A 25,794-nucleotide genomic window follows, 5' to 3' on the forward strand; every position below is an offset into this window, starting at 1 on the left:
ACTCCATGCCCAGGAGAGTTAAGGCAGTTCTGGGAAATAATGGTGGCCACACAAAATATTGACACTTCAGGACTTTTTACTAAGGGGTGTACTCACTTTTGTTGCCGGTGGTTTAGACATTAATGGCTGTATATTGAGTTATTTTGAGGGAAGAATAAATTTACACTGTTATATAAGCTGCACACAGACTACTTTTCATTGTGTCAAAGTGTCATTTTGTCAGTGTTGTCCCATGAAAAGATATACTTAAATATCTGCAGAAATGTGAGGGGTGTACTCACTTTTGTGATACACTGTATATATACTGTATATATATATATACAGTTCCTTTCAAGGAGCCGTTCAAAAAGTGACTTCACGCTACTAGGTAAACTATAAGACACCCTCGATATTAACATCAAATTTGCATTAAATGTAGGCCTAAATCAAACATCACTTAAATGAGAAAGATTCATTTCAAAAGGCAAAAACACTACAGGGAAGAGGCAGACTGTGGTTGCATTTCATTAAGTTTCAGAAAAATCCTCTCTTGTACAGAGATGTGACTGTGTTTGTTTCTGCTTTAAAACATAAGCACAATTAAATAATCAGATTTAACAGAATTAAACAAGTTCATAGTTTATTTCTCAATTATTTGTAATTATACTACTATCTCTCTCTCTCTGTGTGTGTGTGTGTGTGTGTGTGTGTCTCGTTCTCCGCAATACTGAAAGATTTGAATATCGACAATACACAGCCTTTATTACGATTTACGATTAATTCCCCTTTACTGATGGAAGCTGAATGGGTGGATTACAGCCGATAAGAATTGTGCAGAAATAAAAGACTCGGCTCCTTTCGTTCATTTCAAAGATCCGTTCAATAGAATCGGCATGTGAGTGAGTGGGATGCGTCTGTTTAGCGGAGCAGCCAGGAACGAGATCAGTGAGCTTCAAACGCAGATCTGATCTGATAAAAGCGAGAGATCTACTGATAACTTTACTGATAACTTTACTGATAACTTTACTGATAACTTTACTGATAACTTTACTGATACCGTTTCGGAAATTTCCAGATGGAAACCGCGAACGTGAAGTATAGACGTAATGAAGTACGGTGTCTGCGTAGCCCCGAATATTTTAAATAACATATTAGTTTTAATACGATTTGTTTTAATTCAACTGATTTTATTAAAACAGAATTATAAGAATTTTATTAGTAATTTACACATTTTGTTATTTTTTATTTATTATTATTATTATTATTATTTTCGGTGCATGTAATTACTTTTCCGAGATTATCTGGCGTACCACCTCGTGCTGCTTCACGTACCACCAGTGGTACGCGTACCACAGTTTGAGAACCACTGCTCTAGATGGCCTGCTTTTATTTGCCACAAGTTGTAAGTAGGTGAGTGAACATGTGAGTGTGTGACGCATTTGTAAAAGACTGGAGCTTTGTCCAGGTGGTATTACTGCCTTGCGCCCAGCATTTCCATGTGGGCTAATCAGAATAAAGTGCTTATAAATAAATAAACAAACCTACACAATAACAATTTAACGTTCATATTTATTAAAACCCAACATTTGCCACAGTCCCAGTAAGAGTACATAACAGTTGGTGTACTCATTCATATACACACACAACAATAGAATAGCAATGAACAGGTTTATTGCATTTTTTTTTTTTTTTTTTTTTTTTTACAAAATGAAAGCACATGCATCATGTGGCCGATTATCATTCTGGCTGCGAAAAACCCTCTGGCTGGGAACATGGAATGATCTGGAGTGACTGGGAAATGTGACAACTCAGTCCTCTTAGTTGAGATCCATATCAGGTTTTGAATCGCTGGCTTCTGCACCATTCGTGGGCACTTTGTCAGTGCTGGGCTCGGCTTCGGCGTTCTCCTGTCCATTGACCGGTCCGTTTTGTTCTGCTGGTGTGTCCTCTTTTGGCACTTCTATTTTAGGCTTGGGTTTGGTTACAATGGGATTGCAGGTGGAAAACAGCTCCTGTTGGGCATCGATCACACATTACTGAGTTTATCACACAATCAATGCACATAAAGGTGCCACTAAGGACAGTTTAGCCCAACTGCACTAAAGTTAAAGCTGATTTAAGCCTTTTTAAGCACATGTAGAGTTCTTACCGGACAGGAGATACTGAAGATGTTGAAAAACAAATACTGACAGACAAATTAAGACCTCTACTTGTCCTGACTGGTTAAATGTGTGGCCCATATATTTGTCCTCATTCACAAAGCCTGCTGCAGCTCCAAAGACAGTTCAGTCAGCTACACCGATGAATAAATACATGATCTTTGGTGACACAAAGTGGGCAGAGTCGGCGTTGAGCAAGCTTTATGCAAATTAGTAGCAAAGAGATGTAGTAATAAACCAATAGGAACTAAGCATTGAGCAGAGTGGTACACACTAGAGATAGAAGAGAAACGCGTTGTGGTGTTAAACTGCCGCAAACATACGGCAGCGATCACAAATAATAAATGTCGTTTTTTTTTAATCATATTGACTGAAATTTATAGACAAGAAATTTCCCTCAAGGATTTTTATTTTTAGCAGGAACACGTCTGATTTCTAGTAAAAACTGGGTATGAAGGAATCTGATTTGTATCAATGGTCAATTTGTTTTTCTACTAGCCAGTAAAGTACACTGTACTGCCAAGAGGCAAAAAGTAGCTGCCGGTGTGATGTCATGGTTAGACCTGAGTGCCTGTAAAATCACTTTTTAGGACTGTGGTTCCAATTTTTTATTCTAAAACAGCAATTTCCAGGCTGTATAAATAAATTACTTTTTAATATGTCATCAAAATAAACACTAAAATTACTTCACTTTAGCAAAAAAAGAGAGAACTGACTTTATATTTAATACAACACACCAGAATGAAGTCTAGTAATTGGTTTGGCAGTGATACCACTACTGATATTTTTATATTTATTCAACATCTGTCTGCCATTCGCCGATCCCTTTTCCCAGCCAACCACTGCTAAAGCCTGAAAAAGAAAGCTAGCAAGTGGAAGGGAGTCCTATAAGCCTATAATATAAATAGGTGGACTGCTTGTCCATTTGGTATTGGTTTCAGAACTAAAGCTCTAAAGTGTCTCTAGGCAGGTATGAGCAGGAATAATTATTGGTAGAATTATGTAATAACTCACCCTTGTTTTTGCGGTGATCTCTGCAGCTTTCACCACTGGATCCACAGTGAGGCTCTGTTTGCTCTGCTGGTTCATTTTGCTATTCATCCAGATCATCACCTCACTCACCATCTTGTCCACTTTCTGAATCTCTGCTTCATCCAAATGCTCATACTGCTCTTCCTTCAGTTTAGAGAGTAAAATAAAAATTCAGTCATGTGCAGATACAAAGTATTCAAGGGGGAAGGGGCGTTAGGAGTTTACCCACTTTTATTTTGGTTATTTTAATTAAATATATTGGATATCACGTGTCATTTGACTTACTTATTCATAAAAAGGAAGTTTATAAGCATAAAGAAAAACGTAATTTATGGTGGGGGGGCATTCATTAATATTAGGGATGCAAAATTTGCCAATTTGTTTTTAATGCATTTTCTCCCCATTTTCCTCCTGATTTAGTGCACTCAATTTTTTGTTTTCCGCTGCTGAGAGATGCCAGATTGCATCCAAGGAGAGCACGTCGCTGTACACGCCTCTTCCGACACGTGTACAGCCCTCCTCTTCTCGCCCCTGCATTCTGCACAGGCGTCTCTTCCGCCAATCTTTACACAGCGTATGAAGACCCACCCACCCACACATAGTCCGGCCCCCACCCTGCAGATACGGTGGCCAATTAGTATCTGCTGCAGGCACTGCCAATTATGCCCGCCAGATGGCGCCTTGCCGACCGGTGCCAACACCAAGTTTCGAACCGAGGAGTTCAGAAACTCGGTGGTGGTGTGCTAGCGGAATATCCCGCTGCGCCACCTGGGTGCCTTGCCAAATTTTTTAACCAAGAAAAGAACGTCATAACCAATAAAAGACAAGCATATAGCATTACATTAAAATATAAAAAAATAATCTTACTGTTCTATATTACTCTGTTTATGCTTATGAATATATTCTTTCAAAAGAATATCTGCTCTGACATATGCTCTGAACATTAACACAAAACACAAAACTTAATGTAATAAACTCTAACCTTTATTTTAAAGGCCTCTACAATCTTCATGTACTGCTGAAGTTGTTTCCCCAGCTCTTCAAAAGCTTTCGGTCGCTCCTCAGACTCTGTGTATCTGTCTTGGATGGGTTGGCCAAATTTCTACAGAATTAAAGAAACATCAATCACAGAACAAACCATAATAAAGATCAGTGAGTGACACTCTGTGTGTGATACAGATCTATGAACCCATATGAACATTTTCTAGCTGTGGTAATTATCTGGGCAATATACCAGGCCAAACTACAATGGCAGAATGCCAAATTCACTTTGCAGGCATGTATAAAAAATACATTATTGCTTCAGACTTTGCAAAGACAACATGCTCCTTTCAGATGATTGAAGAGAGGAAGGGAGCTAATATTGAAAATGTACAGAGACAGTTGGGACTAGTTGGGCAAGATCGAGATCAGACCCAATTTTCACCACAAAAAAAACGCTCGAGTTTTTTTTAGATTGGATCAAGGGTCTCTTGTCTGTCAAGGGTCTCAGTGCTGTTGTTTTGTTCAAGTGCGACAACATTCAAGGACAGCAGGTGATCGCTAAGGACTGAGGGCCCTACATGTAGCCGTGTATGTATGTGTATATACTGTACATGTACAGTGGTGTTCAAAAATATAGCAGTCCAACACCATTAACTTGATAAATCACTGTTTTTAGTAGAAGTGATATTTCTACATTGCAAATAATTTACTTGAAAGTGTAGTAGAGTGTTGAAAACAAAACAAACCCAACAATTAGGACATGCATGCCGCTCATTCTGAGTAATTGAAGCATTGATTGAAAGGGGATTGTTTAAAATAATAGCACTGAGGAATTCAATTGGTGAAGTCATGCATTCTGCAGAAGAACGGGTGTCAATTTTGGCCCTTATTTAAGGTAGGATGATGGCAAATGTTGCACAGGTTGGTCATAGCACATTTCCTTCTGAAATACTGGGTAAAATGGGTTGTTCCAGACATTGTTCTGATGAACAGCGTACTTTTATTAAAAAGTTGATTGTAGAGGGAAAAAACATACAGAGAAGTGCAGCAAATTATTGGCTGCTCAGCTAAAATGATCTCAAATGCCTTGAAGTGACAACCAAAACCTGAAAGACGCGGAAGGAAGTGTGGAACTGTTGTTCAACTGGATCGAAGAATAGCCAAAATGGCAAATACTCAGCCAATGATCACCTCCAGAAAGATCAAGGAACATCTGAAGTTACCAGTGAGTACAGAAGATGATTAAGTGAAGCCAATTTACCAGCAAGAACTCCTTGCAAAGTCCCGTTGTTAAGAAAAAGACGTCCTGAATGGGTTCAAATTTGCCAAGAACACATTAACTGGTCCAAAGAGAAATGGCTCAACATTTGTGGACTGATGAAAGCAAAATTGTTCTTTTTGGGTCTAGTGGCCATAGACAGTATGTCAGACGACCCTCGAGCACTGAATTCAAGCCACAGTACACTGTGAAGGTGGTAAAGCATGGTGGTACAAAATGATGATATGAGGATGTTTTTCATACCATGGTGTTACGCCTAGTTATCACATACGAGGGATCATGGATCAGTTAGAATATATCAGAATACTTGAGGAGATCATGTTGCCCTATGTTGAAGAAGAAATGTCCTTAAAATGGGAGTTTTAACATGACAATGACCCAAAACATCTTGGTTACAGACAATTAAGATTGAGGTAATAGAGTGACCAGCACAATCCCCTGACTTCAATCCCATAGAGAACTTGTGGGCTGACGTCTGAAACGTGTTTTTTTTTAAAGGCAAATCCCAAAATTGCAGAAGAACTGTGGAATGTCGTCTAATCATCCTGGACTGGAATACCTGTTCAGAGGTGCCAGAAGTTGGTCGACTCCATGCAACACAGATCTCAGAAACAATTGTTATGCCACTAAATATTAGAGTTTTTAAAGAAAAATGCTGCACTGCTATTATTTTGAACAGCCTAAAATTAATTTTTCTTAACTTTCTGTAAAGGATTAACACAAACTGGCTAAATGTTGTTAATGTTTTGATTTAGAATTGAAAGTGTAATATTTTCAGTGCATTTGCATTTATGGAAATAAAAGTTATTATAATGATTTTGTGCTTTATTTGCTTTTTAAAAAAATCACTGCTATTTTTTTGAACACCACTGTATATGTGTGTACTTAAGTATATTCATACACATGCGTATGTACGCCGATGTGTATATAGATATGGCTATATTGGCCCAATTCAATTCAATGTACAATACCAGTCACTTTATCACTTTACTATTTAATATTTAATCTATATTTAATCTGTACCATATACTGTATACTTGAAACTGTACCTTCCTGCACTTTTTTTAATTCCATTCGTTTATTTACACTCAATCCATCCTCATCTATAATAACTGCTCTGTAGTTGTGCAATATATGTAAAACTCAGGTTACCTTTAATCTTGGTTATGTTTGTGCTGTTTTTTTCGACTGTCTTCACACCTACTCAAACTAATCGTGCCAAGGGGGAAAACAAACCTCTGAGTCCGATTTAACTAGACTATAAAGTGAAGGTGTGAAGGCCCCTAAGACTTAATCTTAATTACCTTTAATTCATCAAGCTTGTCGATGTACACTTGCTTAGGTTGATCCTCTCCATCTTCATATAGCCAGTTTTCTGTATCCTCCAGTCTTAATGAGAGAGCGTCTCTGTCCTTTACCAAACAGAACACAAGCAGATTTGCAGCATTAATCAGATACAGAACTGTTGTGGATTTGTGTAGTGGTGTGGGTCAGAGTAATAGCATGCTGTGTCAGACAGCAAGGTAAATGATAAACAGTGTAAAGGATTGGAAACAGATCAGGCTAAAATATGTGTAGCTGATATATATCAATCAAAATAGGCCTGGATCAGTCCCAGTATCAGTATCAACCTCCAGACTGGCCAAAATTCTACACCATGCACCTTTTTTTGTATTTGTAAATTAATACTCAGCAGTAACAAGACACCAAAAACAAGAGCACAAGACCTTATATCTTATAGTTGCAATTGGAAATATTCAACCGCCCTCACCTTAAAATGTATTATGATAAAATGCATATAATTAAAAGAAAAAAAGTTTTATTGATACCTGCAGGCAATTTTGAGAAGTCGACATCATTTTGAGTTGGAATAAAAAAAAGATTTAGTTCATTGATGCTGCAACTGCTTTCTTTAAATTGTCTATGGGATTTCAATCTGGAGACTGTAAAGGCCACTCCAGAATATTCCAGGACTGATTCCTTAACCAAGCTTAGGTTGATTTGGAAATGTGCTTGAAATTGCTGTCTTGCTGGAAAGTCAAATTTCACCACAGGAGGCATAACATATCTGTGAATCCATAATGCTGCCAGTCACATGGTCAAGATTGACAGTTCTTACATAAATAACAGTGTCAGGCAATGAAGTCCTTGGTAGTTAAGTGATCTTCTCATGGTTGTCACTGTCACATTTGTCTCAGCTTTCATCAGGACATCAAATGATCTCTTGTCTCAGCTTTTGTGACAGTGCTCAGGCTCGTTATTGAGTTTCCAATAGGTTAATCATGTTGTAACCCAACTTTAAACCAAGGGTATACAGACTAGCAGTAGCTTTTAAGATCAGCAATATTATATAGGGGTTGTATAATCATGACATGGCAGCATTAACAAAATATTCTGCTAATCTAAAATACTACAATATTGATTTTTCTTCTTCATTTACTATAAAATCTAGCTCTGCAGAGACATTTAAAGTGTAAAAAAAAAAAACTTATTTTCAACTGCAACTTTATATCTTATACCTCTGAAACATGCAAACATTTAGAATATTTTATTTTGTGTACATGTAAGGTCTGGGTATTGATTACAGCTCTGCTTAATAGCTAACTTTGTGCCTAGTCAGAGATAAAAAAAAATATTCAAAGCAAATTAAGATGTCATTTTAGAATAGCCAAAGACCAAACTGTCATTATTAGTTTAAAAGAGTAAGTATATGCAGGTATCAAGAATTATTAACATTTTAAATTGATTTTTAGCACTAAATCTTATTTATTTATTAGGATTTTAATGTCATGTTTTACACACTTTGGTTACAATTATAACATGACAGGTAGTTACAAGTTACACAAGATTTATCAGTTCAAAATAAATGTCAAACAGTTATTGGCAATTTTGTATCTCCAGTCTTTGGACTGCCTTTGGGAGGAAACCGGAGCTCCCGAAGGAAACCCACGCAGACACAGGGAGAACAAGCTCCACACAGAAAGGACCCAAACCTCTCCACCTGGGAATCGAATGCAGGACCTTTTTGCTGTGAGGGGACAGTGCTACTCACCGAGCCACCGTGCCACCCCAGAACTATATCTTAAAAAGACAAACCTCTAAAATCTCGTCTATAAATGTCCTCTGTGACAGAGACTAAGAGCTAGATAAATAGGGTCAGACTGACTGACATTTTTTAATGTGATGCAGTCACGGTACTTACATTCTCATTGATGAACTTCTCGAACATGCCATGCAGTTTGTCCCTCATCTCATACACATACTCTTCCAGATTGTTTTTGGCATCATTTCGTTCTTTTTCAAGCTTGTCTTGCATGATCATTTTCCCCTGAAAGTCAAAATAAAACATCACATTCAGATCCAACAGCCAAAAGCAAATCATTCCACTTTAAACGTTGGAGTTTAGGAGCTCATACCTCGTTTTCAACAAACAGATTAAGCATCTCTATCGCCAGCTGCCACTGTGGATTGTTTTCAACAGGAAGGTCCAGTACTTTAGTTTTCACTTTAGGTTTTTTAGCTTGTGGAGGCTGATCTGACTTCTTATCCTGTTTTCCTTCTTCTGTTGATGCCTGGATACAGAGCAAACAGCAGGAAATAAGCATGAAAAACTTTCTAACGTTTCCTGTGACAAAGAGAAATTAGATGGGTCTAAATGAATGCAAACAAAAGAAAAAAAAAAAATCAGAGAAATGATTACCTCCATCTCCTCTGCTTCAGCTTTTTTCTCTCCATTCTCTTTTTCAGCATCATCCTGAGCCTTCTGTTGATCTTCATCCACCTGCATTTTATTCTGTAAAGGTGGAAAAACATACATTTTTGACATACTGTTTGAGGTCACTATTGTCCCCATTAATGTTTGTATTAGCTGTATGATTTCTGACATACATATACACTGATCAGCCATAACATTAAAACCACCTTCTTGTTTCTACACTCATTGTCCATTTTATCAGCTCCACTTACCATATAGAAGCACTTTGTAGTTCTACAATTACTGACTGTAGTCCATCTGTTTCTGTACATATTTTTTAGCCTGCTTTCACCATGTACTTCAATGGTCAGGACCCCCACAGGGCCACCACAGAGCAGGTATTATTATAGGTGGTGGATGATTCTTAGCACTGCAGTGACACTGACATGGTGGTGGTGTGTTAGTGTGTGTTGTGCTGGTAGGAGTGGATCAGACACAGCAGCGCTGCTGGAGTTTTTAAATACTGTGTCCACTCACTGTCCACTCTATTAGACACTCCTACCTAGTTGGTCCACCTTGTAGATGTAAAATCATAGACGATCGCTCATCTATTGCTGCTGTTTGAGGTGGTCATCTTCTAGACCTTCATTATGGGTAACAGGACGCTACCCATGGGACACTGTTGGCCGGATATTTTTGGTTGGTGAACTTTCTTAGTCCAGCAGAGACAATGAGGTCTGTAAAAACTCCAGTAGCGCTGCTGTGTCTTATCCGCTCATACCAGCACAACACACACTAACACACCACCACCATGTCAGTGTCACTGCAGTGCTGAGAATGATCCACCACCTAAATAATACCTGCTCTGTAATGGTCCTGGGAGAGTCCTGACCATTGAAGAACAGGGTGATAGCAGGTTAACAAAGCATGCAAAAAACAGATGGACTACAGTCAGTAATTGTAGAACTATAAAGTGCTTCTGTATGGTAAGTGGAGCTGATAAAATGAACAGTGAGTAGAAACAAGGAGGTGGTTTTAATGTTATGGCTAATCAGTGTAAGTCTTCAGTTTTGTAATTGTGAGGAGGTTGAGTACATTTCTGCATGGTTCTGGTTGAGGATATCTATCACAGTTGATCGTAGTAAGTCACTGTCTTTCCCTATTGTACTTAGGGCATTCTGTCAGAATACGTCTTTAAAAAGCAGTGTTATGAACTACCTCTTCCTCCTTTTCTGTAGCCTGTGCTGGATTCTGTTCTGTGTCCATGGGCTCTTCTGCCTCTTCACTCTTCAGCACCTCCACTAATGATGCACTGGACACGCTGAAGATGCCATGGATGTTTGTTCTCACCTTTACTTTCACTTTTGAACTCTCACCATTGGCTTGGGGCACGACCTTTTGGATCATGTACTGTCCTGATTAACACATGCAAAATATAAGCCGTTAATTTATCACTATGTGGCTAAAAATAATGAACATAAATACGCACAGTTGTATGCAAAATTCTGGACACCCATGGTCAAATTCATGTCTCATTAATGTAATTCAAGTGAAAATATAAAAAAAGTGCTATACACAGTAGTCTCACATGGCTTCTCAAGAAAGCAGATTTGTAAAAAAATACTTTTCAAGCATTTTATTTGAAAGTGAGTGAGCATTTAATCCATTGTAGTAAACAAAGATGATTTAGTTTTCTTTCTATCACACTTTCAGTGGCTTCTTAAAAGCTTCTTGAACAGGTAAGGCACTAACTAGCCTTCACAAAATAAAGGGTGTGAAACCAAATTGATAATGTGAAACACTCAAGGTAGTGCAGTGGAAAGGTAACCGACACCGATAAAACAGTTTTTCAGCGTATTATGTGAATGGAGTCCAAGGACAGAGAACATCACATATTTCATTATTGTAGATCCTTTGTAGATCATATAGTTTTACACTCCTGACTTAACAGGGTTACATACTGGGTTAAAACAAAATTGTTTCCTAGAAAAAGCATTTATGTCTATTAATGAACACATTCAAGTATCCTAACATGGCTCTTCATTTGGTTAAGTGGTGTATACATTACCTTTGTGTTACTGGAACTATAAAAAAAGCTCATTTGATGTTTTTACCCAATTGCATTATGCTTCCTCTCTCCTGGTGCTGACTGCCGCCCTGATTGAGTAGAGCAAACTGACACACGCCCCCTCCGACAAGTGTGCAGTAGCCGACTCCATCTTTTCACCTGCACGAGGCGAGTTCATATGCCGAGAGCCACACCCTGATCAACACATTATTCCTCGACTCTGTGCAGACTCCATTAATCAGCCAGAAGGTCGTAATTGCATCAGTTATGAGGTCCCTATCCGGCTCCCTACCCTGTATGAACAACAGCCAAACGTTGTTTATATAGCCACCCAGCCCAGCCGAGCCGGATGGCAGAGCTGAGATTAGATACAATGTATTCGAAATCCCAGCTCTGGTGTGCTATCATATTTTACCGCTGCGCCACCTGAGTGGCAGTCTTAGTGGTTTTTTTTATTGTAACAAATAGCCTTGTTCATATCATCTAACTTTGTTGTAATGGTGGGAATATTTGCATTTCCTTCTTGCGCCTAATTTCAGAGGGTGGCACCTGACCCCTGCGACATTGATCAGGATGGAAAAAAGTTATTCGTTAATAAATAAAAAGGACCAAATTTTAAATTGTATTTACCTATTGTTTCTATATATTTCAAAGCAGTATCATCATTTCACATTACTTAATTAAATAATGATGCTGGGTCAGTGGGTCTCCAAAGCAGGTTGTCGCTTAAAGCCTCCATACCTTTAAAAGGCAGGCAAACATCGGATCTGTCCAAAAACTTAGTGAACTTTCTACCTAGATGCATTTTATGTCATCCTGCCTACTAAGGTGCTTTATATCAAAGCTATAAACTGACTAATAATGAGGGAGCCTCCAATGCTTCCTTAGCGGTGAAGACAATCCCAGCATTCAAATGTAAATAAATTCTCATTGATTTTTTATTTGTATAAAGGTGTACAAGTGTCATTTATTTGCACACGGAGGCAGATGTTGGCATGCTAGCGGGTTGTGCCGCCTTAGCCCACTGATTTAATTGGCCTAACTGTGGCTAACTGTGTTAGCTTAGTAAGGTGAAACTCTGGTGACGTAATCATTAAAATCACTGTCTCAGTTGTGCATCTAAATAAACTGCCTTGAGTTCTTATTAGAATCCTCTCTACTTAGGCAGCTGCCCAAATAGGCAGTAGGTAACAAGGCAGCTCACTAGGTTTTCGAACAGACCCATAGAGAACACAAACACACACATGCTTATATACCTATTGTAGGATCTGGGTAGGGCAGTTCTTTGGGGCTGTTGTAGTAAGCTTCCAAAGAGAAGGGTTCTTTCCTGTAGAACGTTAACACTTTGGAGAATGGAGCTGCGTGGTTCTTTGGGAACACCTCACATTCACTGAAAATAAAGACATAAGTGAAATTATGAAAGAAACAAACAAAAATGACAGTAAGAAATACGAACAAAGGCATACACAACTCATACCTAACACCATCCTCTGCTGCAGAGCTCCATTTCAGAGAAATTGGGTAGGAAACTACATCAGTTATGGAAAACTCACGCACTTTAAATGCAGGAGACAAGATGGCACACTGTGGAAACATGGAGAAATAAACAGATGTTTTACAAAAACTCATTAATAGAATTACACATACTATGACTAATTATTTAGCAGCTGTAGATGTATTTTACTGCAAAATATTAAAGCACAAACATAAATCAAGTCTGAACTGAAAAGCCTAAAGTAATGCAACCACAGGAATGTGCATTGTTTAGCTTAAGCATTTTTAAATCATATGTCACATGTCCAGACATGAAGGTTTATTGGACTGCAACGTGCTATAACAATAATTTGTATGATCTGACAAGTGTGCTCCAAACTAACAGTTTAAAATATGTAACAGGGCTCCAGTTAAAAATAGCATTGTTAAGAAGGGCCGACATTTAAGCCGGCACAAACAAAAGACATTGGCCCTGCAGACTGGCAGGTGCCACTGAGGCATAGACATGATACAACACATAACCAGTGAGCCAGCAAACAAAAGACCAATGAAAGCGGCATTTAAAAGGATCTTCCAGGTGCAGCGCCGTTACAGCTGATCGTCTCTGCCTCTATGCCCCCTACCAGTCATTAGTGGCAGCATAGATGAACATGATTCTGTAATCTGAGCCCACTGCTGATCTCCATGGTAGGTGTGCACGATACAAAAAAGCTTGAGTTGTATGCCATAATGGCCCCAAATCTCACATGTAACATACTGCAGTTGAAATACTTTGTAATGCTTTATACACATTATTATAATGACAGGCACCTGCTCTAATGAAATCCCAGTCAGCAACTCTCTTTTTTCTGTGGCTTAGCAAAGCCATGAAAGCAGCTTGTGTGTTTGCAAATAAGTTCTCTTTTACTGTGTGGAAAAATAATCAGTAGATTAGTTTGTAGTGCGCTTGGGTGGCTCAGCATTTGATTCCGCTAGTCCACCACTGCTGAGATCCAGGATCAAATCTCAGTGGTGCTACCAGCCGGCTGGACGTCTACGCAAACATGATTGACTATGTCTGAGATGGGAGATGGGTGATGGCTGAATCCCTGCAATGGATTGGCACCCTCTCCAGGGTAGAAAGATTGATTGAAATGATCTACGTGTCAGATGGAACTAAGTTTTAAATGCGTCACTTATTTTAGAACACCCCAATCAGTGATAACCATGTTTACAAACTAGTTACTTCAGCACTGTAATGAATAATTAGAACCATCTAAAAGTCCTTTTTTTAAAGCTCTTGTTACCTCAACACTCGAGTTAAATTGCTGTGTTACATTGAAGGCAAAATGCTGCCCTAGCGCTTTAAAACCAAAATACAGGATGCTGAGAGCAGTCAGACCTGAAGGGCACATCCTCTGGCCACGGCCTCATCTGCATTCAGGGTCATGCTCAGTTCCTTCCCAAAGAATTTGCTGATTTGCTCTTTAACTGCTGGTATTCTGGAAGCACCTCCGATGATTTCCACAGCACAAATGTCCTCGTTTTTCAGGTCTGTATCAGAAGACATGGGCAAAGAGCATGATTGAAGACATATGAGATACTCCCAAAAGAACAAATATGTATCAGAATGGAATTAGATTACTCACTAGCCTGTTCCATTACACTGTGTAGGGGAGGCTCGACTCTGGCCAGAATGTCAGCACACATCTCTTCAAACTGACCTCTGCAGGGAGAAAGAGAATCTAAGTCTGATGTGATGTGTTTAGAGTGACGTGCAGATTAATGTGCAGCTAGAAACATGGCTGCACTGGGCTCCTACAAATAGTTTGCAAATGAGCATGGGGACAATAAGCAGGATAGGAAAATGGCTAAGTCTACAGTGGTGTGAGAAAGTATTTGGCCCACACCCGATTTCTCCTATTTTTGATTCTTTGTCACATTTAAATGATACCGATCTTCTGACTAATTTTACTATAAGATAAAGACAACATGAGGAAACACAAAATACAGCTTTGGTCATTTCAATTAATGAAGATAAAGATATAATCAAAACCTACAATCACCTACTTAAAAAAATTACTCCCCCCTCCCCCAAAAAAAGCTAATAACTGGCAGTAACAACTGCAATAAAACGTTTGTGATAACTTGTTTTTTACGTCACTGTAGAAGAATTCTGGCCCACTCTTTATACAGTGGTACCTTGTAACTGGACGTACCCTAAATTCGAAATATTTGAAACTAGACATCTAGTAACTTGAAACTAGAAATCTGTACCCTTCACCTTTTTTTTTTTTAATTCAATTTTACATTTTCGGCATTTAGCAGACACCTCTATCCAAAGCTTCTTACAGTACAGTTACAGTCTAAGCAATTGAGGGTTAAGGACCTTGCTCAAGGGCCCAACAGCAGAAACCCGGCAGTGGTGGGGCTTGAACCAGCAACCTTCCAATCACTAGTCCAGTACCTTAACCGCTAGGCTACAACGCCCTACAATTGCAGAATTGTTTTAATCCGGCTACACTGGAGGGTTTTCGAGCCTGATTTACCCTTTTAAACTTTTGCCACAATACCTCCATAGAATTTATGATTTTAACTGGGCCACTTCAAAACCTTTATTTTGTTTCTTTTAAGACATTCAGGAGTGGACCTGCTTGTGTGCTTTGGGTCACTGTCCTCCACTAAGCTTTAGGTCACAAACTGCTCCTTAACTCATTATCTTTGTCTCCAAAACATCCCACCTGCACAAAGTCTCTAATAAATTTGTTCCTAGTCTTGTTCATCCTCATCACCCCCAGTGAGAATCACTGCATCTTCATCTCTGCTACCTTCAGCTCCCTCTCCTTTCTTTTAGTCAGTGCCACTGCCTTCTTAGAACATACTGTATCAGCTTTACTGTCTTGTAAACTTTCCCTTTCACTCCAAATCCCTCCTTCCACACTACACCACTCTGCCTGCATTCTCTTCACCTCTCTACCACACTCTCTTTTACTTTGTACACTTTACCCCAGTTACTTCAACTTGTACAGGGTGTCCCCAACATGAACTGACATTTTAAATTTGCCGCCATTTTTTAGCGGCAAAACCTGAGTTAGAGATTTTAAAATTGCTGTCATTAGTAAACATTGAGGTTAAATCATGAAAAGGTACACAATCGAACAACGCATAAAAATGTTAAAAATTCACACTAAAAATGGTGATGTGAATTGGCCGCCCAGGTCATGTGATTTGACACCGTTAGACTTCTTTCTTTGGGGTTATCTTAAGGATAAAGTGTACACCAGCAAACCACAATCCATTGAGGACCTCAAAGAAGAAATTCGACACAACATTGCTGAAATTTTTCAGCAATTATGTCAGTCATGGAAAATGTCATCAAAAGAGTGAACATGTGCTGCCACAGTCAAGGGGGTCATTTGTCAGATGTTTTGTTTTATACATAACCTTCATGTCTTTACTTTTAAATAAAGCAAAAACATTAATGTTCAAATTAAAATGTGTTTTATTAAAAAATTATAAAAAAAATTATTAAAAAAAATGTCAGTTCATTTTGGGACACCCTGTACATCCACCTTCATCACCATAACAGCTGCACCTTTCCACTCTGTGCATTAGAGTTTCTTTTAATAGATTACCTGTTCAGACGCCCAGAGACGTCAATGTCATTCATAAAGCACTCAATATTAAGAGGCAGATCAGAGGAATTGGCACTCATGAGCTTTTTGAGTTTTTCACACTCCTGATAGAGGCGAACGAGAGCCCGTGGCTTGGACTTCACGTCTAGCTTGTACTTTTTTCCGAACTCCTCACAGAAATGGTTTACAAGCACTTCATCAAAGTCTTTACCTCCCAAATGAGAGTCAAATGCTGTAGCAAGAATCTGGTTGAGGTAAAGAAAACAATAAAATTACAAGCAAACAAAAACACCCATATTTATAGAGCTAGCACGCTTATATATCATGTCTGGTCTATTAGTGAAATACAAGAACAAACCTTCAGCTTGCCTTTATTAAAGGCACACACAGAGACCTGGTAGCCTGAATGGCCGAGATCTACAAACACCACATTCCTGGGCTTCTCCTCAGGGGCAGGGAGGTCCTGTTTGTAAATCCCATATGCCAAAGCCACTGCAGGAACAAGCCCACATTTCAATTAGTTTTCTGAGCTTTACTTGGAATCTAAGACAAGGTTCAGAACTTCTTCAGTGGAACCGTGACTTACCCGCAGTAGTTTCATTCATGAGCCGCAAACAGTTGAGTCCCGCAATCTGAGCTGCATCCATAACCGATCTCCTCTCGGCATCCGTGTAAACAGAAGGAACCTTAAACACATTTCAGACAAGCTGTTATTTTTTATTCATTAATTATATTCTTTTAAACATGCAGCATTCACTGATCTTGGCTCATTGGTCCAATGTGCTAAACCACCACTGCTATGATTCGGGTTTGAACTGCAGCAGTGCTATCTATGCAGATGTTTATTAGGATTTTAATGTCATCAGTTCACAAGCTTATATCGAACACAGTCATGGACAATTTAGTATCTCCAATTCACCTCACTTGCACGTCTTTGGACTGTGGGAGGAAACCGGAGCACCCGGAGGAAACCCACACAGACGGGAGAACATGCAAACTCCACACAGAGAGGACCCGGACCACCCCACCTGGGGATCGAACCCAGGACCTTCTTGCTGTGAGGCGACAGTGCTACCCACTTAGCCACTGCACAGATGTGATTGGCTATGTCTGTGTTCCTGCCTTCTGCCCAGTGAGCCCAGGTTGAATCGAGCCCACTGTGAGTTTGACATTGGAAAAGCCCAAATGGAAACAGTTTTGACAAATGCAGAAGCAGTCGGTGGACTCGTAGGGGCAAAACCTTTTTTTAATTTTAAATATTAATTATTTTAGCTTATTGCTGGCATGTATTTGGACAGACAAGCGATACTGTAATCTAAATCCAGAAATGAATGTGAAGCATTAGTCATTTAAATAACTAGTAACAAGCCTAAAATTCTATTTATGCATTTATCCAATTTTCTCCCAATCTAGTTGTATCCAATTACGCAGATGTACACTATACTGCCAAAAGTATTCGCTCGTCTGCTTTCACACGCATATGAACTTGAGTGACTCCCATTCTTCATCCATAAGGTTTAATATGATGTCGTCTCACCCTTTGCAGCTGTAACAGCTTCAACTCTTCTGGGAAGGCTTTCCACAAGGTTTAGGAGTGTGTTTATGGGAATTTTTGACCATTCTTCCAGAAGCACATTTGTGAGGTCAGACACTGATGTTCACAGTCTCCGGCCATCCCAAAGGTGTTCTATTGGGTTGAGGTCAGGACTCTGACTGTGCAGGCCAGTCAAGTTCTTCCACACCAAACTCGCTCATCCATGTCTTTATGGACCTTGCTTTGTGCACTGGTGCGCAGTCATGTTGGAACAGGAAGGGGCCATCCCCAAACTGTTCCCACAAAGTTAGAAGCATGAAATTGTCCAAAATCTCTTGGTATGCTGAAGCATTAAGAGTTCCTTTCACTGGAACTAAGGGGCCGAGCCCAACTCCTGAAAAACAACCCCACACCATAATCCCCCCTCCACCAGATTTTACACTTGGCACAATGCAGTCAGACAAGTACCGTTCTCCTGCAACCGCCAAACCCTGACTCATCCAACGGCTTGCCAGATGGAGAAGCGTGATTGGTCACTCCAGAGAACACGTCTCCACTGCTCTAGAGTCCAGTGGCGGCATGCTTTACATCACTGCATTCAACGTTTTGCATTGGCTTGGATGCAGCTGCTCGGCCATGGAAACCCATTCCATGAAGCTCTACACACTGTTCTTCAGCTGATCTGAAGTCCACATGAAGTTTGGAGGTATGTAGCGATTGACTCTGCAGAAAGTTGGCGACCTCTGCGCACTATGCGCCTCAGTATCCGCTGACCCCGCTCTGTCATTGTACATGGCCTACCACTTCGTAGCTGAGTTGCTGTCATTCCCAATCGCTTCCACTTCGTTATAATAGCACTGATGGTTGACTGTGGAATATTTAGTAGCGAGGAAATGTAACGACTGGACTTGTTGCACAGGTGGCATCCTATCACGGTACCACGCTGGAATTCACTGAGCTCCTGAGAGCGACCCATTCTTTCACTAATGTTTGTAGAAGCAGTCTACATGCCGAGGTGCTTGGTTTTATACACCTGTGACTATGGGAGTGATTGAACACCTGAATTCAATGATTTGGATGGGTGAGTGAATACTGTTGGCAATATAGTGTATCTCCTCTACTACTGCAGACTGTACCTAACATACAGTATGTTCCCTTTAAATGTGAGTTGCTTCTTTTCACCTGCAATTCACACAGACAGCAGTTTTATTTATGGAGTCATGCACTGATTTTTACTTTTCACTATCTCTGTGCAGGCCAAATTTACCATCCGAGGCCGCAATCACAGGAGTATTGAGAAATCCCTTTGATCCGCCCATCCTTAGACATAGCCAATCATGTCTGTGTAAACACTCTATTTGCACTGATGCAGACTTTTTATTATTTCATTATTGCCAACAATATTTCAAAGATACATGCCCTAACTGTTTGATTCCAGGCAGAAAGAAAAATACGAAAAGCAAACAATACATCACTCAAAAAATATAATTCGGTGGGTAAACAAAGAAACAGGCTTACTGATATAACACAGTCTGCCACTGGCTTTTTCAGAGCATTTTCTGCAGTCTCTTTCAGTTTGGTTAGAAGCATTGCTGTTATTTGCTCGATGCTAAACACCTTTTCCTCTTCCATGTACATAACCTGAAAATACAGATAACATTTAAATCATAGCAGTCACTTAATATTTACTACATTCAGTATTTCAAGATTTCAGTACATTTATTCAGCAAAGTTTTTACTACACAGTCCCCTCAATAACAACGTTTAGCGAATCCACATATAAGGAACTAAGATGCTGCAGCACTAGCCCACTACCACTGATTTGAGTCCCCAGCTGTGCTATTGGCTATCTCAGAAAGGTGAATGGCCAAGACCCCGCTATGGATCGGCTTCCTGTCCAAGGTAAGTTACTGCATTGCACCCAGACCCACCATGACCCTGATCAGGATGAAGGTGGTAAGACGTGACAATAAAATAAATAAATAAAATCTACATATATTTAACCGATCCTTGCAATTTATTCTAATCACTGCTTTACTTCCTTACTTAATGTGTATTTTATTTCTTTTATTTTTTTATTTTTTTTACTTCTATTTTATTTATGCATTTTCTCCCATTTTCTCCCAATTTAGTGTAGTCAGTTTGTCTTCCGCTGCTGGGGGATCCCTGATTGCAGTCGAGGTGGGTATATTGCTGCTCATGCCTCCTCCGACCCGTGCGCAGCCATTATTGGAACCCTTTTTCACCTATGCACTCTGCACAGGTGCCTCTCTATCTGCCAATCAGGGTCCTTACACAGCATTTGAAGACCCCACCCAGATAGTCCGGTCTTCACACCATAGCAGAACCGTGTCTGCTGCAGGCACTGCTAATTATGCCTGCTAAATGGTGCCCAGCCAACCGGTGGCAACGCAGTTTCAAACCGAGAATCTCTGCGCTGGTGTGCTAGCGGAATATCCCGCTGTGCCACCTGGGCACCCTTGTGTGTATTGATCCAGAACCATGAATAATGCAGAATAATGATCACATTTGCAGATAAACCACATCAGAGCATGTTGTAGCTATATAATGAAGTAGATTTTAGAACCAATGCCTTTTTGTACAGTTCATTTGGTCATTTAATTACGAAGGTTTCGAGTTGGTGGTCGAAAGGAGGTCTTTAAACAAACTCATTTCCATACTGGACAATGCATCACACCCCCTCCAGGACCTCCTAGTCAGACAGCGGAGCACCTTCAGTAACAGACTCATTCAGCTCCGCTGTAAGAAGGAACGATACAGGAAATCGTTTGTACCAACAGCGATCACACTGTATAACTCATCTCTACTGTGCCGGGACATCATTGCACACTGAGTCAATACCAGGACTATCAGGACAGACTCATGAAGCATGATCTGTCACTCTGTTTATGTCATTGCACATCTATTGATATTTAATGCACAGGACAATTTTTCTATTATATCACATATTGCATATATAATTATTACCTACCAACATTGTACTGTAATACTTACCTAATACTTACTTAATTTTTTATTTTATTTAATTTTATTTTCTCTAATGTACCTTAAGCTGTTGTAATACTTGACTTTCCCTCTGGGATTAATAAAGTGATCTATCTAATTACGATAATTGAGCTTGAATGTGTTGCATGCTCCTGGTCATCAGATGTGCACATTTTTTAAAAGAGAAAAAGGTGAAAATTATACAAATTTGTCAACAATCACAAAAAAATTTAAAAAGTAAAATGTTTCAGTCCATCACTGACCTTTATTCCTGTTGTTCCTATGGGCATTTGTGAAAGCTCATAAACAAGACTTGACTTCATTTTCTGAATAAATGGGTCTGAGAAAGCCCGGCCATGGAAACGCTTAAATCCCTGGACTGTGTTGTTACAGTTAGTCACCACCTGTGTATTAAAAATAATTATTAATAGTAAGCATTTCCAAGTAAAGGTAAAAATAAAAAGTAAAGGTTAAAAAAGCATGATTATTTTAGCGTATCTAATATGAACTCATACCTGGCTTTTTGCGGCTGCACCTATGGAGCGATTTCTCGGTCCGAAAGATACACATGCTCTGAAATCACAAAGATTACAATTACAATATTCATGTTCATTGTACAATTACAATATACAATGTATATGTTCTCAAATCTTATATAGCTTGTCTGCATCCCCACAACTGGCCATTCCCAAACTGTTCCCACAAAGTTGGGAGCATGAAATTGTCCAAAATCTCTTAGCATGCTGAAGCATTAGGAGTTTCTTTCACTGGAACTAAGGGGCCGAGCCCAACTCCTGAAAAACAACCCCACACCATAATCCCCCCTCCACCAAACTTTACACTTGGCACAATGCAGTCAGACAAGTACCGTTCTCCTGGCAACCGCCAAACCCAGACTCCAGAGAACACATCTCCACTGCTCTAGAGTCCAGTGGCGGCGTGCTTTACACCACTGCATCCAACGCTTTGCATTGCACTTGGTGATGTAAGGCTTGGATGCAGCTGCTCGGCCATGGAAACCCATTCCATTAAGCTCTCTACACACTGTTCTTCAGCTAATCTGAAGGTCACATGAAGTTTGGAGGTCTGTAGCGACTGACTCTGCATACTCTGAAGTTGGCAAGCTGATGCCTGTAAATGATGTCTCTTTACTTCTTAGATGTGCTTAGAAGGTGTAATAACAAGCAACTGAATACAATCAATTATATCTTCCATTCAACACTTTTTCATTCAATGGTTACACCACCTGAGGCACCTCAGGAATCTTTCTAAACCATAGCAAGTATGCTGACTCACAGCATCTCAGCGCCGTATGGTAGCGGTTCTGTTCAGGCCTTCAAAGCACTTTAGAGAGTGGTGTGCATCTTCAGGACTGCTCAACCCTCTCTGCATGATATTTATTAGGTCAGTGCAGGTCGGCCTGTTTAGCTTTTTTGGGCAAGCACTTCTGCACTTCATTTGCACACAACATATGACATTTGCACACTGATTAGATTTTTTTATATTGTAATGCACATAATTAATCTATGCATTTTTCCTGTTTTCATTTTAAAAATCTATTTATTTTTCTGTTTTCACTTCTCATATATTTTTTGGAATCCTGGAAGTCTTTTGTCCAGATTTGTAGTTTATTCCCTTTGTTTAGTATGTGATGCATTATGTTCCGACCGTACCTGTCCATGTGTTTACTGTTAGACCTAAATAGAATTTTTTCTAGCTTTGTTTATTGCTCTTCAAGTTTGTATGGCATATTTTAAATTTTGTTTGTTGTTGTTTTATTTCAGTCAACGCTAAACCATGAATTTCATTTTATTTTTGCTTTGGGTGTTGTTTTTGGGAATTATTGTGGTAATTATGTATGTAGAATTTGCAACAATATGCCCTTCGAATGGCCACCTTTGGGTTGTGTGTTGTGCCTCTGTTCCACTCAGGGTTGATATTAGCAGCAAATGGACACCCCCACATTAGTCATCCACACTTTCCATGTAATGTTAAAAACTATTGACAAGTATTTCAAGTTTTCAGTATTATCTTGCATTTTCAATCATATTTTTAACTTCTTCATAGTGGGGATAGTATTCAGCTTGTTAGTTTATCTATATCTTGTATGGTGATAAGGTTCTCTGGTAAAATATAGATTAAACGATGTGTGGTGTGGCTGTGTAGTGTAACACTAATCTCTTAAGCTTGGATGTTGGTACCGTGTCTTGTTAAGATAGCCAAGCCCCTAGTTGGGCGCTGTGCGATCAGGCCATATGGTATACTTACTCAGTCTGGTACAACTACTTGGCATTAGATGTGTTTCTTGGAGACAGAGGGCAACAGGATTTTGTGTTATACAGCTATCTATTACAAATACCTAAATCAGTGTGCACAATTTAATGTGTACAACTTGAATACTATCTAAAGACTGTATGCACACTGTAAACATATTGCATCACATACCATACATGTAAGGATTGTGTGGACATTGCAGTACAGTAACAGTGTAGTCCAACACAATGTACTTATAATACATACAATAATCTAGAGTAGGGATGTCAATGATGAATCATTGTTCGCTAACTGCTGTTGGTTAAAACGTCATTTAAATTAATTTCTGAGAGCTGCGGCTTGATTTGAACTGAGAGAGAAGCTACAGTGAGAGTTTAGGGTGCTGATCTGATACTCACCCTCACCCACCCTCAGTGCTGAGCACCAGCGATGTGTACAATCTCACTTAGAGAAAGCGCTGCCGTTCTAATCCAAACTGTATATTATTTAAATCATGAAAAGCGAAACTACTAAACATTAAAATCAGAAAAGAAGCTTTTTTTTGTGTCAGTATGGACTCTGAATGAATGTTAACATTACACATTGATCCACATGTACAAAGGTTATTATTATTATTTTACAAAAATAATGGGGATATTTTGCATCATGCTCCTGAGGATGCTCCGGAAAAACACCATACATGTGATTGATAGGAGTCATAATAATAATAATAATAATAATAATAATAATAAAATAATAATAATAATTATTATTATTAAGTCCAACTGATTTGTTGCCAGAATCTTCTAGAACATGTAACGTTAACTGTTTTCTAGACGTTGTGTTAAAAGTTCTAAATTGCGCCGAGCCACATTTATTAATTAATAAATTAACGTTTTATATATTTAAATTCTTTATCTTATCTTATCTAACGGTAACACTGTAGCTTCCCAAAGGCATAAATGCTAACTGGCAATGTATGCTATCCAATGTATGGCTACAGAGTCCCTACACTCGCGCCCTAGACGGTACATGACATAATAGGCTGTACACCCTACTTAGTGCACTACATCTTGCACAGGGAGTAATTTGGTATCCTGCCCCGGTTTTGTTCTTAAAAAATAAACCTAAAATCGAATTAGCTGTATTAACAGACACAGTAATAACGTAAACAAAACAATAAACAGTGCTATGTATTCAGTGTGTAGTGAATCATGAGGACTTACGGTGTGCAGCGGTCGCTGTATTCATTAGCTACAGTCTCAATGCCTCCTGCTCGGGCTACTGCGATATAGCAGTTCATAAAACCAACATCAAATCCCACCACAGACATCTTTATGAAATATTACTACGAACCGAAACACTGAACTAAGAACTATACTTAAGTGAAAGCTGAAAAGTCTGATATATAAAAGGTGAGATGTTTTAATTCAGCATCCCAGTCCGCATTCAATGGATGCTCCCTGAAGCCGGTGTGGAGCTGACTGGGTAGGGAGCATTACATCCGGTTCAGAGGTACACAGGCTGTCTGCCAAACCCCAGGCTAGCCTAGCATATTCATTATTTTATCTAGTTTAGTGGTTTGCAGAGTGGAGTCTGAGGACATGCGGGGTCCACAGTTGTTTTGACAACATTAAGCAGAATTATTGTTGAAATAAGCATATATTACAAATAATAAAACATGATTTTTGACTCTGGGAATGTACCCACATCATTGGTTAAAATGGAGGGTTAAGTCATCTGCTGTTTCTAAATAGACAGGCTGGCAAACAAAGAAATGAAAAGTGCTAAGCAATAAAATGTGGAATCTGTTTGTCATACCTAAGCACCCGAATACAGACTTATTTTGTTTATTAATAGTATTAGAGTCAGAATCAATGATAATAATAATAATAAGACTTATTGATTTGTTGCCTGAATCTTCTAGAACACCTCCACCGTGTAACGTTAATACTGTTTTCTAGATGTTGTGTTAAATGTCCTAAATTGCACCGAGCTACATTTATTAATAATAAGAAATATTAAGGAATTTTTGTTGTGGATCTTCTCTGTCTTATCTCAACTACTGACAAAACAGCAACATTCTAGCTTCCCAAAGGCATAGAAATGCTGACATGCAATGTATGCGATCCGGGCAATTATTATTACAACATTAAGCAGAATTAATGTTGAATTAAGCCAATAATAAACATGATTTTTTTTTTACTCTATGCAGGTACCCACATCATTCGTTGGTTAATGCTCAAGTGTTAAGTCATCTGCTGTTTCTAAATAGCCAGATTGGCAAACATAAAGAAATTAAGCAATGCAGTGCTAAGCAATAAAAATGTGGATTCTGTTTGTCAAACCCAAGCACCCGAATACAGACTTATTTTGTTTATTAATAGTATTAAAGTCAGAATCATTATTAAGAATAATAATAAGAAGACTTATAATTAAGTCCAATTGATTTTTTTTGCCTGAATCTTCTAGAACACCTCCACCATGTAACGTTAATACTGTTTTCTAGACGTTGTGTTAAAAGTCCTAAATTGCACTGAGCTACATTTATTAATAAATGAATTTCCATTGTACATCTTTTAATTCTCTGTCTTGTCTCAACTACTGACAAAACAGCAACATTCTAGCTTCTCAAAGGCATAGAAATGCTGACATGCAATGTATGCTATCCAGACAATTATTATTACAACATTAAGCA

At 39.0% G+C, this 25,794-nt stretch overlaps 1 protein-coding gene across 1 annotated transcript; it reads right to left on the minus strand.

Moving 5' to 3' along the window:
• Positions 1-1,528: 1,528 nt before the first annotated feature.
• Positions 1,529-24,594, minus strand: hspa4b (heat shock protein 4b). The gene is made up of 19 exons (XM_062990190.1): positions 24,323-24,594; positions 21,359-21,416; positions 21,107-21,247; positions 19,356-19,478; positions 16,890-16,989; positions 16,662-16,795; positions 16,304-16,548; positions 14,318-14,394; positions 14,071-14,222; positions 12,673-12,779; positions 12,452-12,585; positions 10,346-10,542; positions 9,134-9,226; positions 8,850-9,005; positions 8,636-8,761; positions 6,738-6,845; positions 4,153-4,272; positions 3,153-3,314; positions 1,529-1,991 (listed from the first exon to the last, which is right to left on the minus strand). The coding sequence occupies exons 1-19, from the start codon at positions 24,427-24,429 to the stop codon at positions 1,797-1,799; spliced, it is 2,535 nt and encodes an 844-aa protein (XP_062846260.1). The 5' UTR covers positions 24,430-24,594; the 3' UTR covers positions 1,529-1,796.
• Positions 24,595-25,794: the final 1,200 nt, after the last annotated feature.

Source organism: Trichomycterus rosablanca, chromosome 1, assembly GCF_030014385.1.
Source record: "Trichomycterus rosablanca isolate fTriRos1 chromosome 1, fTriRos1.hap1, whole genome shotgun sequence".
Lineage (NCBI taxonomy): Eukaryota > Metazoa > Chordata > Actinopteri > Siluriformes > Trichomycteridae > Trichomycterus > Trichomycterus rosablanca.

Coding starts and splice junctions, on each gene's coding strand:
- hspa4b (XM_062990190.1), bottom strand. CDS start 24,429: ATGTCTGTGGTGGGATTTGATGTTGGTTTTATGAACTGCTATATCGCA. Junction 14,223..14,317: donor CAGTGTAATGGAACAGGCTA/GTGAGTAATCTA, acceptor CTTCTGATACAG/ACCTGAAAAACGAGGACATT. Junction 9,227..10,345: donor CTACAGAAAAGGAGGAAGAG/GTAGTTCATAAC, acceptor CCACCTTTACAG/AATAAAATGCAGGTGGATGA.